Source organism: Dermacentor albipictus, chromosome 1 (assembly GCF_038994185.2).
Source record: "Dermacentor albipictus isolate Rhodes 1998 colony chromosome 1, USDA_Dalb.pri_finalv2, whole genome shotgun sequence".
Taxonomy (NCBI): domain Eukaryota; kingdom Metazoa; phylum Arthropoda; class Arachnida; order Ixodida; family Ixodidae; genus Dermacentor; species Dermacentor albipictus.
The window spans coordinates 465,758,691-465,774,032 of record NC_091821.1 but is presented as its reverse complement, the minus strand read 5'-3'; the positions used below and the strand labels follow the sequence as shown (position 1 = coordinate 465,774,032).

At 44.9% G+C, this 15,342-nt stretch overlaps 1 protein-coding gene across 1 annotated transcript in view; it reads right to left on the bottom strand.

The window, feature by feature from the left end:
- Nucleotides 1-12,149: 12,149 nt before the first annotated feature.
- The window catches only part of LOC135905617 (mannose-P-dolichol utilization defect 1 protein-like), a 61,224-nt gene continuing 58,031 nt past the window's right edge, over nucleotides 12,150-15,342 (bottom strand). Inside the window, exon 6 of the mRNA XM_065436574.1 lies at nucleotides 12,150-15,203. Within this exon, the coding sequence (XP_065292646.1) occupies nucleotides 15,150-15,203 (54 nt within the window). The 3' untranslated portion in view covers nucleotides 12,150-15,149. The remainder of the gene's footprint in view (nucleotides 15,204-15,342) is intronic.

Genomic DNA, 15,342 nt, shown 5'->3' with positions numbered 1-15,342 from the left:
CGTTGCAGGCCGTTCGTAACAATACAACGATGCATCAGCTCGGTGTCCCCACCACTTACAGTCGGTGCAAAAAGCGCCGGCGACCATGCGCTTGGAGTATCGCGTTTCAACTGGCGAGCACCGTACGTACTGTGCAGACCGCGCGTATTCAGTGTTTCCACGGTTCCACCTATTGAGGCCGCTATGTAAAATTACTGAAATGAATGGCTTAGCCAGCTTCAGTCATGTTTCAGTAACTGTTTGTGCACCCGAAAACGCAGCATGTTTGATCACATTTGGTTTCACTTGGTGTTTTATCTCGGCAACACAAAACCGAAAAAAAAAATACAACGGAACATATTAAATGCAGTGCCTGCTGAGCCTGATGGCGACTTTACAATTGCTAGTATAAGTACAGCGGGGCGTGGGACTTCCGGAGGCGCCCGACGTTTGCGCGCATGCGAGAGTAAGAGCGGACGCGAGAGAGAAAATGTGGGGGCTTTTGCTCCTTGAATATATGAATCTGACTAAGCACTACGGAGAAATTTATTAGCGCGTGTTGTATGGGTTTATCCCTAGGCGTTCTTGCATTGCGGAGTGGGGTTGAGTTTGTTGGCGCGGCGCGGTGAAATAGGTGAAGCAGCGGGCACTGGCTACCACTGTGTCGGACAGACTGTATCGCGCCTGCGGCGCTTGTCGTAAGTCACTCGTGCTAGATCATAGCTTTCTCACGCCTTACGGCGATGTACCTTGAAAATAACATGACGGATGCTTCCGTGGGAGCAGCAGGGGCCGTAGTAAAGGCGGGCTGCATATATCGAAAATGTTGAAGGCAGAGCGGCTTAGCAACCCCCGTTGAACTCAAGTAGCTGAAAGGCTGCCGGTAACTACCGACGCCCTGCAACCGCTGTGAGACTACGCCGCGCCACCCTAACGGCTGTTACGCTAACCTAACCTAACCTCACGTAACCTAAACCTAGGATAATCTAACCTAACGCGGGCGAGACACAAAGTCATTCTTTCTCACCGTGTGATATCAGGCAGTGGCGTTCAGTGCTAAACGTACAGTGCTAAGCGCTGTACGTTTATTTTACTCAAAAATGCTCCTGAAAAGTCGTGGACAGCAGCATACGAAAATCCTGCCAAAAGCGAAGATACTGCACCGGGAGGGCAGGCCCGCCCTCTACTACAGCCCTTACTGCTCCCCCATAAAAATAACAGTGATGTTTGTAACGTAATGCAGCAATGCCAGCAGGCCAAGGGGACTAACACGTACACGACCAAGCCCAGTCGTCAAATGCTGTTACAGTGGTGGCGCCGCCGCACTGTAGGGGTTGGAGGACGGGACTTCGGGATGAAAACAAACTTGGGAGGGATTTATTCTACATTATGTACAAGGAGGTGAGCGACAAGTAACAGTCGTACAGTCATTACGGGCCGGCAGCAACTCGGACGCTGCGGCCCGCGGCAAGAAGTTCGAGAGAGGTGAATCAGGGAAACAGGGCATGTCCCAGAATGATCAGGTCTCTCTGGAAGGCTTCTTATAAACCCTTCGAGCACTGTAAGTCACGTCATGTTTGACCAATGGGAGAGTCCGCTCCGATGACGCCACTTTCAGCCAATGGTAGGCGCCCGTGTCGCGGTGTCGCACCTGGCGGCTCTCTGCGGTCTTGCCTCGCAGACTGGCAATCCACTTCTTCTAGGCTGGAGAAGGAGGGGGGGCGCTCATGCTTCATTGCACAAGGGCCCACCTGCACCCGGTGGCTCGGCTCCGCAGCGGTTGCAGATGCCTTCTTCAAAGCCGAAGGGGGACGATTGAGCTCCATTGTACGAGGCCCCCTTCTAATCCCGGCGACGCACGAACTTGTTGGCACGTGAACTTGTTGCCTTAAACTTGTTTGCTCGGCCGCTTCTCTGGAATGCACTTTCCTGCTTCTGCATTCCTCAATTAGCTGTGCTGCAATCCGATGTGGTCTGGGGAACTCGAAGTAATCGCAGGAAACAGCTCCATATCTAACAGCACGAAGGCGCCACTGGTTCAAACTCATCCCGTGCCCGGTGCCTACATCTGTTGTGAAATATGCACCACGTGCAACGAGTGCACATCATTCTTTCTCTGGTGGTCGTGTTCCAGGATATATACGACGCCCACGGAGTGACCGCTTTCAATCCGTGCTCGCTCCTCGTGCGTTCTGTGATTGGCACTGCGGGGATCATGCGTGGCGATATGCTCGGATTAAGTTATGTTGAAGCGAAGGTCGCTGCATGCCCGATGGTCGCACTAACTGCGCTTTTCTCTATATACGCCCAGAATCCAGATTTTCTCACAACACTTGTTAACAATTCAGATAGTTGTGTGAGCAAGTGTGTGGAAAGGGACAAGAATACGCAGCTGTGGGAAATAGCGCTATTCTCTAACATAAGTTGGGTTAATTGAGGAGGCTATGCTACTTGCACGTTGCACGATAAATGGCAGTGCTATGATATAGCTACAGAGATTCAATAAATGTTTCTTTTATTCACTTTACGGCACATGTCCCGATTGCGGAACTGAAGGCGAGCTAATCACTCGTCTTCAGTTGCGCGATCGGGACTAGAGTGTTAATTTAGAAATTCATGCATGCTCCACTCCACTTTTGCGAACAACGTCCTCCTGTAATTTGGTGGCTAAATGCATACTAGTGTTTCAACTGACACTTACTTCTCAGGATTGTATTTTTCCCCCATCTTAATCAGCGTTAAACGAAACGTGTCACCAGATTTGGAAGAAGTATTTCTCGAAACTGGTGCCAATGGCCCATGACCACGGCTTATGCTGAAAGAGTATACGACTTCATTCCTGCTTGTGGTAAATTCTGCAATTGGGACCTGCGCTCTTAAGTGCTCGCGCTGGCGCCTTGGGCAATTTCCAATCTTTTTTTTAAATATCGTGTAGGCTGTATCAGGGACACAGCTGTAGCTGAACAGCGCGTGAGATGGCTTGTGCGTGCTGCAGACCGTGTATACATGGGCACTAGGGTACAGAAATTATGTTCATGTTTATTTGCAAGAAGAATACAAAATTTTCTTGCGGGAGGCAAAGACTAAAGGCGAAAAAGCCTGACGAAGTCTTGGCACCCCGATCAATAATACAGACATCATATAATATACATTTCATCAATAAGATAGCGTATGTTTTTTTTTTTTTTTACGTGAGATCGCATGCGTATTTTATAGATGTGCATTTATCACGCTCTACATAATTATACGTCGAAAAACGTATACATTGGAATGGAATCAAGACAATTTTGCGGTATTTTATTATGATTTCCCGCAAAAATTCAACCAGAAAAAAATTTCAACTACATATATACAAACATAATTTGACAACATTTGTGGATCGACTATGAGATTAGTAGTGTGAAGGAATGATTGATAATGACGTTTGAGTTGCTTGGCCTGTAATGCAAGGTCAATATCCGATTACTGGAGGTTTATTAATTAGACTATTCAATGGGTATTCAAAGGCCTGCTTTGCCATAGTTTGCACGTATATTTTAGTTTTTCGGCTATAACTTCTGAGGCCATATCCTGTGGATACAGTGCTTAGGAAAGCACACTGTAGTTTGTGTCTACGTATGCCTTGCATCAGCTTTCGATTATATACTTTTTTAACACATAGGATTTCCTGTTTAAGAAAAAGTGCTTCAGTGACTAGGTCCTTGGCATGACCTTTATATTTTTCTAAGATACGAAGCACGCGCTTTTGCAAGATTATTAATCTATAATAATTGGTTTTTGTTGTTTTTCCCCACACCAACATTCCATATAGTAGTTTCGAGTGGGATAATGTGCAGTACAGTGATTTAGTTAACCATGAAAGGAGAAGAAAAGCGATCCTACTCAGACATCCTACAGAACGAGCTAGATCTACCAAGAAATGATTTACGTGCGGTGTCCATGACAGGTGTTCATGGAACCAGACTCCTAGGAATTCCTGTGCGCTTGTTCGAGGCGTTGGTCATTATAATAAATTATATTATCGCTGATGTGCTTGTTAATAAGCCTGAACATAATAAATTTAGTTTTTCCTGTGTATAGTTTCAGTTTCTTTTTTTTTAGCCAACCTGGGAGTTTGGAGACGTATAGATTTGTTGAAGCTTCTACTTCATGAATTGTGGATCCTGTGAAGAACAGGCTAGTGTCGTCAGCAAACATCATAGTTACCGATGTATGTCATTGTCACATTGACATGTAAATGACATTGTCACAATGTCATTTATATTTAGAAAGAAAAGCATGCGACCTAACATGGGTCCCTGTGTAACTTCTTTTTTTATGCTTAGGTACTGGGACACTTCATTGTCTATGCCAACAAATTGATATTTTGATAAGTAGCTTCTAAATAAGTCCAGGACAACACCACGAGTTCCGTAGCGGCTTGATTTCAGGAATAAGATAGTATGGCCAAGGGAATAAAAAGCTTTACGCAAGTCAATCCAACGTAAACTTTTTATTTTCAGTATTTTCTATTATACGGTTTTTAAAGCCTATTAGAGCTTCTTCCGTAGTTTTCTTTCTTCTTTTTCGAAAACCATTTTGATATGGCGACAGTAGATTTTGTTTGTCGATATATTTCGTGAGACGCTTATTTATACATACGTCATGTATTTTTGAGAATACAGGCACCACATATATCGGTCGATAATTTGTCAATCCACAAGCATTGCCGCCTTTATGAATGGGAGCAATTTTTGCCACATTTAGTTTTGTCGGGAAAGTTCCCATTAGAAATGAGAAATTTATAAAGATATGCTAATGATGGGCTAAGTATAGATGCGACAGTCTTAACTGGTGCCACCTTTACATTATCATACCGGCTTGAAACGTTGGTTCTGTGGTAGCGTGCGGCAACCGAGAAGCCGTACTCCAGAAAACGACAGTGGCCGGTGCAGAACAAGGAATCGACGTTTATTCTTTAGCACACGCTTTTCATAGGCAGCGGTTACTTATTCGCTGCTGATATCAGTGCCCGTGATGACGAAGTGGCACGGCATGCGCTTGGCGTTACGTCATCACAGGTTCTTAGTTTTTTTACGTATCTGTAGACCTCTTCTAGTGATACTTCGTGTAACACGAGAGAATTCAGCTGGTTATCTATTTCTATTTCATATTGAATTGTATCCTCATCATCGACAGCCAAATTCACAAAGTACTGGTTAATTCGCAGGCTCCCTACCCTTTAGAATAATATCGTTAACTTTTACTCGTTTAGGTTCATTGCATGGTACTGTTCTTCCAGTTAAAGAACTAACTTTCTTCCATATTTTTGCAGGATCCGACTTAATGCGCGAAAAAACGGCTTCATGATATGCTATTTTTTGCTTGTTTAGTATCGCTGTTTAACCAGTTTCGGAATTGATTGAACTCTCGCAGTAATGTAATATCTCTGCTAGCGAGAAATCTGTGAAAAGGTATGTTTTTTTATGCTTGATTCTTTTCAAGAGGTCGTTATTTATCCATGGCTTTCTATTTTTACCCTTTCTGATTTTGAACTGTTGTAGCAGAAAAGTAGTGTTGTAGCATTCAACGAAGATCTCTAGAAACATTTCATATGCTTTGATCTAGATTTTTTGCAGGTACACACGTGACCAGTCGGCTAGTTTAATTAATTCACTATACTTAAGCAGTGATTTGTCATTGATACATCTATATCGCGATGGGTTGGACGTTTATCTTTAAGGAACAAGTTTTGCGCACAAATATATATAGGTAGGTGGTCACTAAGGCCTGAGCCCAATATGCTTCCATTGTAGTCGTATTTGTTTAGGCTTGTTATACAAACTTCAATAGATGTGGAACTAGGATAAGTAACACGGGTAGGCTCTAATATAGCATTTTCAGATCCATAGGGTGCCGTGAGGTTTTTCAGATCAAGCGCATATAAATCTTCATCCATCATACCAATGTTCACATCCCCCACGATAAAATATGTTCTTTTCTCTATGTGAGTAAAAGAATGCAGAAGTTGTTCCAAATGACTTAAAAAACGGCGCTTATATCCACTTGGGGGTCTGTGCACTAGAGTAAGCAGAAACGAATTCGTTTGTGTTGGTAGGCATTCTATGTCACCATTACTAATAGCAAAAGCATCAAGTATTTGAAAGGAATGTTGGTGCTTCAGGTATACAGCTAACCCTCCTCCTCTACCGGCGCGATTCATTCGTACTCCAGAATAAGTGGTTAACTCGGGGGACATGTCAGTATTACACAGCCATGTCTCTGTAAACAGCATCGCATCAAGGTGTGCGTGAAGAGAACTCAAAAGTAAATCAAACACTTCCTTCTTATTCTTAATACTCCATATACTTTGATGTAGTATGCTGAAACCAGATCTAAAACAAACATCACTACTCATCGGTGTTGTTTTTTCCACTGACAAGAAAATGGAAGCAAAATTTTCCTCTCTTTTTTCTTCCTTTTTCCCCTAATGAAATCTAAGTGAGCAATGCTCGTTATCCGGATTACATCAGAAGTTCCATCTTCGCGTGCGAGAATTTTTCCTCCACTCATCCACACATGCGTCCATTTGCGTTTTTTTTTTTTTTTTGCTAAGGTTGATCCAAGGAGTTCCTTATTTTGCCGCGTCAGGTGCTCGTTAGCCTAGATGACACTTTCCGCGCTCGTGTGGCCGAAGTCTGTCGAAGCCATCTTTGACTGACTACGCTGCTCGCGTGATACGTTAGCAGCGTATTACGTTTTGTGCGTGAAATGAATCGCGGACAGCGTTTCGTTCATTCTTTTTTGCCGTGGATACCCTGTGGCAGATGCTGATATCGGTATCAGAGATAGGCTCGCCTACGAACTCACCGATCTTTTTTACCAATTACGAATAACATTTACGCAAATTATATTTATTCATGCGTTACAATGGTTCTACTTGCCTAACAGATGCTGCAGCTAGTGAGGGTCTCACGGTCTAATTTTGCAATCGTGCTCGCTCCTCATTCGTAGTGGGTTCACTTTCGTTGTTGTCGTTGTTGCCGAGGGTGTTTGGACACTACGGTAATGAAATGACCCTTCGTGGCTTCCGAGACTGCCCTGCGGCGCTCTAACTCGCCACACTCATAGATGGTTGGGGATTCTGTGCTTGCTCAATCTCCTTTACACTTGCTATTGAGAAGGACACGTTCCGTCATGGTCAAACTAACTGGCTGTCCCTCTGTCTTCCTGGCCGAGTCTCTCCATGCCATTTTTGGACCGTACGTGTCGAACGCACAAGGGAGGGGGGGGTCATAGTGGTGCAAGCGTGCGATTTGTGCAACGTATTGCAGACCTGTAAGCCTTACAACTCATGATGAACACCAGTTTGATCAATCATACCCACCATGGCACAGCGAGCTCTCTCAAACGCGACCATTCCTGCTCTGGGTGGACAAACAAACGTGCTGTCGAGCTCCGCCTCTCTACGCCCCGTTCATTGAACGCCAGCTAGCTCTTTCGCGATATACGTTTACATGAATGCGACAGTAGCGTATCGCATTCCTTAGCGCGTCACGGTGATTGCTAAGCGACAACGTTTACATGGGGGCGAATCCGCCCTCGTCCGAAACCTGTTTCAGGAGATCTGCATTCCACCGGCGACTGGAGGACAGCACATGGCGGCAGCCCTCTCTCTCTCTCTATCCCTCAATGCGACACGCCAGCGTTTATGCGCACCGCGCGAAACGAGTAGCCCCGTCTGGAACTACCCTCTCTTGTCGCACCGATGAGATTGGTCTTCCTAGCGCGTCGCCACTACTTACACGAATGCGATTCACCAGAAAAGCGATGCGATGCGCCACTCGTCGCATTCAACGCCGCTTCTATTTAGGCGAATGTGCTGTCGCTCGAGAGCTTAGTTGCGTCTCGGCCGGCCTGGGTTGCGTCCGGAGGTTTACATGCCGTGATCGGTGGCCGCGTTGTGTCACGTTCCTCCATCGCCTGGACCGACGTTTGCTGCGTGCGAATCGTCGCCGCAGTCCGCTATACGCGTCCTTTGTGGACAGGCGCCATTTCGTCTTGCCGGATCACCGCAGTTTCGCTTGGACCGACCCCCACAGCGTGTGGTATCTGCACGATTTGTTCTAACGCGTATAGTTCGGAGGAGTGTCTGGCCCAACGTGAAGGAAACGAACCGAGAAGGAACTGCAGATGCGCTGCCGTTGCCATGTCATCGTTGTCACGATGTTGTCGTTCCGTTATCGTCCTGCCACCGCGACGGGTTGCGTATCGAAATTGCGTTATCGTCAAGCTGTCTTGGTCACGCTGGCGACGCGCCACGCCATCTCTATCGTCGTCGCATTGTCACGCCATCGTATGCCAGAAGACGCTGACAATAATTTCTGTCGCCATCATCAAACACCTTTATTGACGGCAGCAGTATACTTCGGAAATATAGCTAATGTGTCATTTTGATATATGCGGTCCGCATGAGCTATTCGCTGACATGGACAATGATCTTCAAAGGTTTCATCATATATTTTCTTTTGGTGCTGCGAGCAAGAGGGTGTAAACAAATGTATAACATCAAGCTCGTTGTGTCCCACATGTGCTATAAGCAGTGTAATGGCGAAGGACGAAACGAGGACGGATGGCATGAGTCATCAAAGAAAAAAAAAACAGAAAAAGCTCGGAAAGCACGATATTTTGTCGTAAACTTCGCGTAATCAACTGCATTTTCTTTAGTTGACTCTATCGCTGTGCACCACGTGAGACAGACTCGTCTTCCTGCATGATGTGTCCTCGTTGAGCAACCGGACACTAGGCGCCGCGAGCGTAGTGGAAGCAAGGTCCCGACGGCATTATACGGGCGTGGTTTCGGCCGCTTTATAATGTTTACGTCCTTGAGGACTGGCACTGCGCCAGTGACATCGTTAGAGATGCCGTCACGGAACCCCCATCAGACTTATACATGATGCTCGTAAATATACTGAAGTGTGCACGTGCTTCGAGAGACTTAAAGTAGCGTTTTAATGCGACTATACTCTACAAAAATTTCACCTAGTTTGCGGTGTTTGTTTACCGTATCCAATCTCTTTCACATACCTTGTGACCCAAAATGTCCGTTAGCTTGGGCCATAAGTGTGTGCTAGCTGCCGTCTTCCCGAGCAGACAGCATAGGTTCACTGAGTATGTGCCCAAACAGTCGGCATTGCACATGTATTGATGTACGCCTATTCTTGAGTCCATACCCGAAATGATTCTGCTACGGTTACACAGGCGCTATGTCGCATTAAATGTATTGAAGTAATAGCGCTCCATCCGAAACCGAAACCTCCTCGTCGAGTGTGGCCGCTTGATGTACAGCCATTGCAATGAAGTTGCGTTATTAGGGATATAGTGGGGGCCGCTACACACTTTCAACTAGGGTGCAGCGATTAGTGTTGTGCGGGACGCGATGGGGGGCCGTGTTGTTGACTGCCTGCAGAGGCAATGTGTTCGGGCGCTTTCGGTCCGCGGGCGGTGCTGGGAGTACGCTCACTTCGGCGCCTGTGTCGACGAGGAAGCGGAAACCGCTGTTGCGGTCGGTTAGGAAAAAGACTGATGAGCGACGTTCCTGCACGGCAGAAGCGCTGGTCGCCCTCAGCGCCTGCTCGGGGCGTTTCCCAAGAACTCGCAGGGTGGTACGCATTTGCGTGTAGCATTGCCGAACTTGCGATGGTACCAACATAGTTTTTGGCGTTCCATATAGGTGACTGCGGAGCACTCCGACTGGTTGACCGTGACGCGGTATGGAGGGCGACCACGGAATCCACGAGACGCGAGATTTCGTTCTTCATCTCTCGAAGCTGCTCATGTGGAGACGGTTCGCTTGTGACGGCCGCGACAGATGTGGGAGCTATACCGCCGTGAGCTTGTCGGCTAACTCGGCCAGCTCCGATAGATCGTTCTGTTTTGAGGCAGTCATGACCATTCTGACGTTCGGGGGATTTTCTGTAGAAATATTTCTCGGAGTAGCAGGCTGTCAAGACCATCCACTTTGCTGCCCAATAATTGCTGCATATGACGCAGCAGCTGGCTTGGCGTTCTGTCGCCGAGGTTGGCTTCATGGAGAAGCTGTTGTAGCCGTTGGCTTTCGGGGGGCGTAATCCTGCGAATGAGTTTTGCCTTCAACGCCTCGTAAACGTTGTCTGCTGGTGGGGAAAGCAACAGGTCTCGAATTCGGCTAGCAGTTTTTGGGGGCAGACTGCTCACCACATATTGGTATTTCGTGGAATCTGTTGTGATGTTCCGTGCAGCGAATTGTCATTCTACCTGAATGAACAAATATGCACGTTCCGCAGTCTAAAACAGAGGCAGTTTGACGTCGACGCCGGTGCGTCGGAATTTCGGTGCCTCGAGGTGCGTCCATAGCACTTGCTGCTCGTCCGGGTCACCAATGTAGTGCGGGACGCGAGCGCGGCTGGAAATCAGCAGATAGAAGCAAGTAGCGCGTCCCTGAAGAACAAGCAACAACTGACTTTATTTTGATATCGTCCAGCATCTACGGCTCGGTTGCGCACCCTCGCACCACTTCCCTTTCCCGCACACAACGCGATAAGATTTTACCGAGTCAAAAAAAGGGGAAAGGTTGTCTGGCTGTTGCTGTGCGACCGTGAGGCCGCCACAACAGCAAGATGTACTGCGTCATGGTACCGTTCGGCATTGTGGCTGACAGCGAGATTGCCAATTCGTGTGTCTGCTGAAGTGCGACAAGGTTTCGCTATTCACAGATGGCACGGGGATGCGGCACGAAGATACAATAACCACCAGAATAATCAGCGTAATATATAAAACGTATCCTCACCAATTATACGCCTGTCATAAGAAAGATCAATAAACGCATTAACGTCGCCAATCATCCCTTAAAAATAGAAGGGCCAATTTTTTTTTTCTTTACAAAAGTTCTTGAGGCTGCACTAATGCGTTTGCGTGTTATATCTTTAATCGTGTTTAGCTGTTTTTATATGCGCGTGCCAGAAGTGGTGCAAGAAAGTGTTTTCACACTTTAGAGTAATAATAGAGTAACCATGCTAGGGTGTCTTGAGTGCGTGCTTTATTATTCTGCTTTTGTAATAATATGCACCCTGCATTGCAGAATACCTGAACGTTGAGGAAATTATTGGATTCCCCACTATTTTCTTCTTGATGGAACAAAGTAGGGTTGCCATGCGCATGCCTGGACAGGAAGCAACCCTAGCAACGAATATCATGCTCTCCGACTTCTCTTCACTAACGTCTCGATCCTGTCTTGACGCAAAGCGACATACAGGTAATGCTTTCATATGCATTATTATCTCAATTTACCTACTTTGTACATGCTATTGTTAATGAACCGGAAGTTTCGGCAAACACATTGGCAATTGACGTATTAGTTCTGCGAAAACCCGCAAGGTGGTGAAAATTATTAAAAGGAAAATCAGACATCCACCCGTTCGTAGCAATTGCTACAAAGGAAATCCATACGTGTTAATTGCTCGAAAGAAAAGCCTCGCAGTAGAAGAAAAAGTTGTGGTATCTGCATTTCTTTCTGCGACAATTTTTCTTCAAATGCGAGGCTTTTCTTTCGAGGAACCCATACGAGTTTCTTTTGTAGCAACTGCTATGAACGGGTGGATGTCAGATTTTCCCTTTAATAGCAGATTGACAATCAATCTAGATCTTGTTTGTCTGAACAAGTTGATTTACCTCGTTCCAGAAATTTTAAGACGAGAAGATCTGTGCCTCAGAGCATTAATGTGAGTAATGGATGCTAGAACTGTGTTCATAAAATGTGCTAGTGTGGAAAGATGCCCCCTGTCCCCAAGAGCCTGTTCAACACTACTACAATTTGCAAAGCAAGAGGAAACAAGGGACTTGGCGGGCGGATGTTACCTGCCTACAAAGATGCCTGCATAAGAACCTGTCTAAAGGTAATAATTCATTTAAGTCATCAGCATAAATATATTGCCAGGCATTGTGTGTACTCAATTGTGCACTTCTTATAGAAGTTTGCATGACACAAATTTCTCCATTGGTGGTATCAAAAAAAAAAAGCGTAGCACCACACAAAATGGGCAGTGAAGAATGTGCTAGAGCTGCAGCAACATTTGCATACAGAAAGTACCACTACACACATATGGGCAATAACCGAGCCAAGCAAGCTCGAAGAAACTCATGGGACAACAAAAAACAGTTCAACAGCTTTAGAATGTTATTATCGAAAACACTGTCAGAGAACACACAAGAAAGGAGGGAGAAAAGTGGTACAACGACAAAAATAACAATAGATGGATTCAGTACTATGCCATACCCTCATTCATACTGGCTGCAATGTATTTTTTTCTGTACTACTCTCCATATATATTACTTTTTCTAACAGTGCATTTTCCTTGAGGAGCCTGGCAACTGCAGTGTCGTAGTACTGAAGCAGAAGCATTCTAGGCTCATTTCGTTCCTTCGTTTACTTTCCCTGAATCATACGGTTCTTAACTCCAGTCTTCTGTTACTCTATACAATGTGAAAGAGGTCATGGTCGTGCAAAGCACGTAAGCAATCTGCACAGAGATAAACAAGAATCAATGGCGATACTAGCTACATACCCGCAGAACCGAAGCTTTTAATATACACACACTGTGATATACTCTTACCCTCAAATAACTGTACTTGCATGCGCCTTTGATCTTTAAAGTGACCGACAACAAATTTGCAAGGATGTCCTCACTTTTAGTGCACTGGAAAGTTCACTGTCTAAAGCATCTATAACCATGACAATTCATTAGAAAACATTCAGTAAATTTTGCAGATAAGATTTCTTGATCTCGATATTCTGAATAATTGTGTATGAACGTCAGCAACACAAATGGCTGATGGTGAAGGCAATAGCACACCACAAAGACATAGCGCCAGGAAACACATGCCGTTTTGGCATAAAAGGTGCAGATATTTATGAATCGATGTAACATCAACGCTCATATGCCTTCACAGCACAGCATATTCTTGGCATTCTAATATATTCACACTGCTCAGACAGTGCCTCAAACAAGTACAGCAATTATTCATACATGTTACCAGGTTATTAGGACACATTTATGCATTCTGTTCTCATGTGCAGAGAGTACAATTTTTAACTGACGCAATCAGCTTTTTACAATAACACAACTGAGAGCACAAATGCCATAAGAACATCAAAGGTTTTTTTTTTATCTGCAAGAAATCCATCTGAAAACAGCTGAGGCATCTACATTTAGGAAACCATACACATATTTAATGACAATGTTTAAGTGCAATCATCGCACATCATTTCGTGCAACATCATCGTCACACTGTTAGCACCAGGACCTCAAAACACAATATGGTCAGTTGTCGGTCCCTTTAACATCACTCGCCTTTTGTTTTACTGTCAGAACATGTACATGTGGTGTTACACAAAAATCAACACCTTGTGATATATGTTGCTGAAAGTGCACTTAACAGTCATCGCAGTTACCCAGACAGAATAATAACCTCGAGAAGTGCAACACTGTTTGGGTAAACATTCTGGACGTATATTTCATTTGTACTTTATTGCAATGCTACAAAAAGTCAGTATGCTTCACTGCAGAATCTATTATATCGTTCTTGTCAGCCGCAGCAAGCTGCATCACTTGGTTCCAGTGACATGCTCAAAGATGCAGTTTGAAAAAGTCAGTAGTGCTAAATTCTCATACATTATTCTGACTTCCATATTGAGCATCCTAACAATTCTATGTACATTATTCCTGCTCCTGCTCACTTGTTTTACCCACAGTATTGATGTCTTACTTTGTCTAGTACAATTCACCTTCTTTATTGTAATTTAGGTTTTGTCAACTCCTGTCCTTTGTCATGAGTGATAAGAAGGCATGAAAAGGGAGCACTTAAATAGATAATGGTAGTCATTGTAGCTGCATCAATCAGTAGTCTCCAACCTCTATGCGACCAGCATACAAGCTGCCAGGTAAGCATTTGAGATATCCCATTACCACTCTTGAAAGGTCTCAGTAAATGCTAGTGTTGAAATAATAACCACCAGCAGTTGCCTGTCCTATTATGTCTACAAGAAACAGTCATTCCACAGTGGTATTCACACATTCAAGCAATCCATGGGTGCCAACCAGACATAAGAAGACAGCAAAAGTAGAATACGAAACTATAAAATTTTAATAAAGACTGCAAACTTCGTACAGGATAGAGGCTAGAAAATAATGAATATCAAGGAAAGCAGCATGTTATTGCGGACTTTTCTCATGCCAAAGGTCAGCAAAAAATGAAGCACAAACAAAGAAATGCGTGGCACCTCAAATCTATCCGAGATACAGTGCAGCAAATACAGTAGCGTCAGCAGAAAGATGACGGCACAAATTGTGATCAGCACCATACAATGGAATGTTAACATGGGCACCTAAATCGTGCTCCTTAACAATGGAGACCACATATTTGTCATTGTTAGATCTTGTTAGCCTTTTATACTGTTATTTCTGTTATCACACATGTATTTTGCTTCCATCACGAGTAAGTGCCTCTCTTACATTTTATACATTCTGCGCCATGAGAGGGCGCAGCGAAACAACTTTTGCATATTGTTGACCAGCTCGTGCTTGACCTAGTGTGGCTTTGGCACGAAGCAAGCAAAAATGGTACAAATAGTGAAAGGAGAAAACAAGCAGGTATGATAAAAAAGAAACAGGGCCGCTTGCAACTGCTTCACAGAAGATAGCTCCTCTAGTAGGCAGTAGGCTTGCAAAAAAGTTTAAACAGACAAACAAAGTGTAACATAAACTAGGCAATAGTAAATTGAAAGAACCTTAGCAGTTAAGAGAGCAGTGAAACGAGGTGTAGTCCCCAAGCAGATCACGAGACAGGCCACTCCATTCTCCACACAGCTGCGAGTGCAATTTTGCCACTGATGGCAAGACCATGCCACACTAAGCTAATGGGTGATTTGTCCCATGCTGCAGCGTATTCGGACGAAGTACACCACCTGGTAGCCGAGAACGGCAGCTGTCAACTGTACCTACTCGGACAGCAACGATGAGACAATGAAGAGAAAGGAGGATGACTATCCTCCCTTTTTCTCTTGCAGTGGCTTTTCCTTCACCAATATCCTCGTTTCACAGACTGCAGGTTCTTGAATTGTCCCACGCAATGCGCCTGGCTTCATTCTGGGGAGGCTACTTGGTCTTCTTTTTGACCAGCTTGTTGGTGGCGTCCCAATAATAGAGAACCTGCACAAAAGGACCGAGCAAAGATAGAAGTGCTGTAATTGAACACGGAAGAACTTTAAAGAGGCACTAAAGAAGAGTGTCAAACTAAGCTGTATCAGTAAATTGCAGTTTTCCATTTGCACTTTTCCAACAGCTTTTC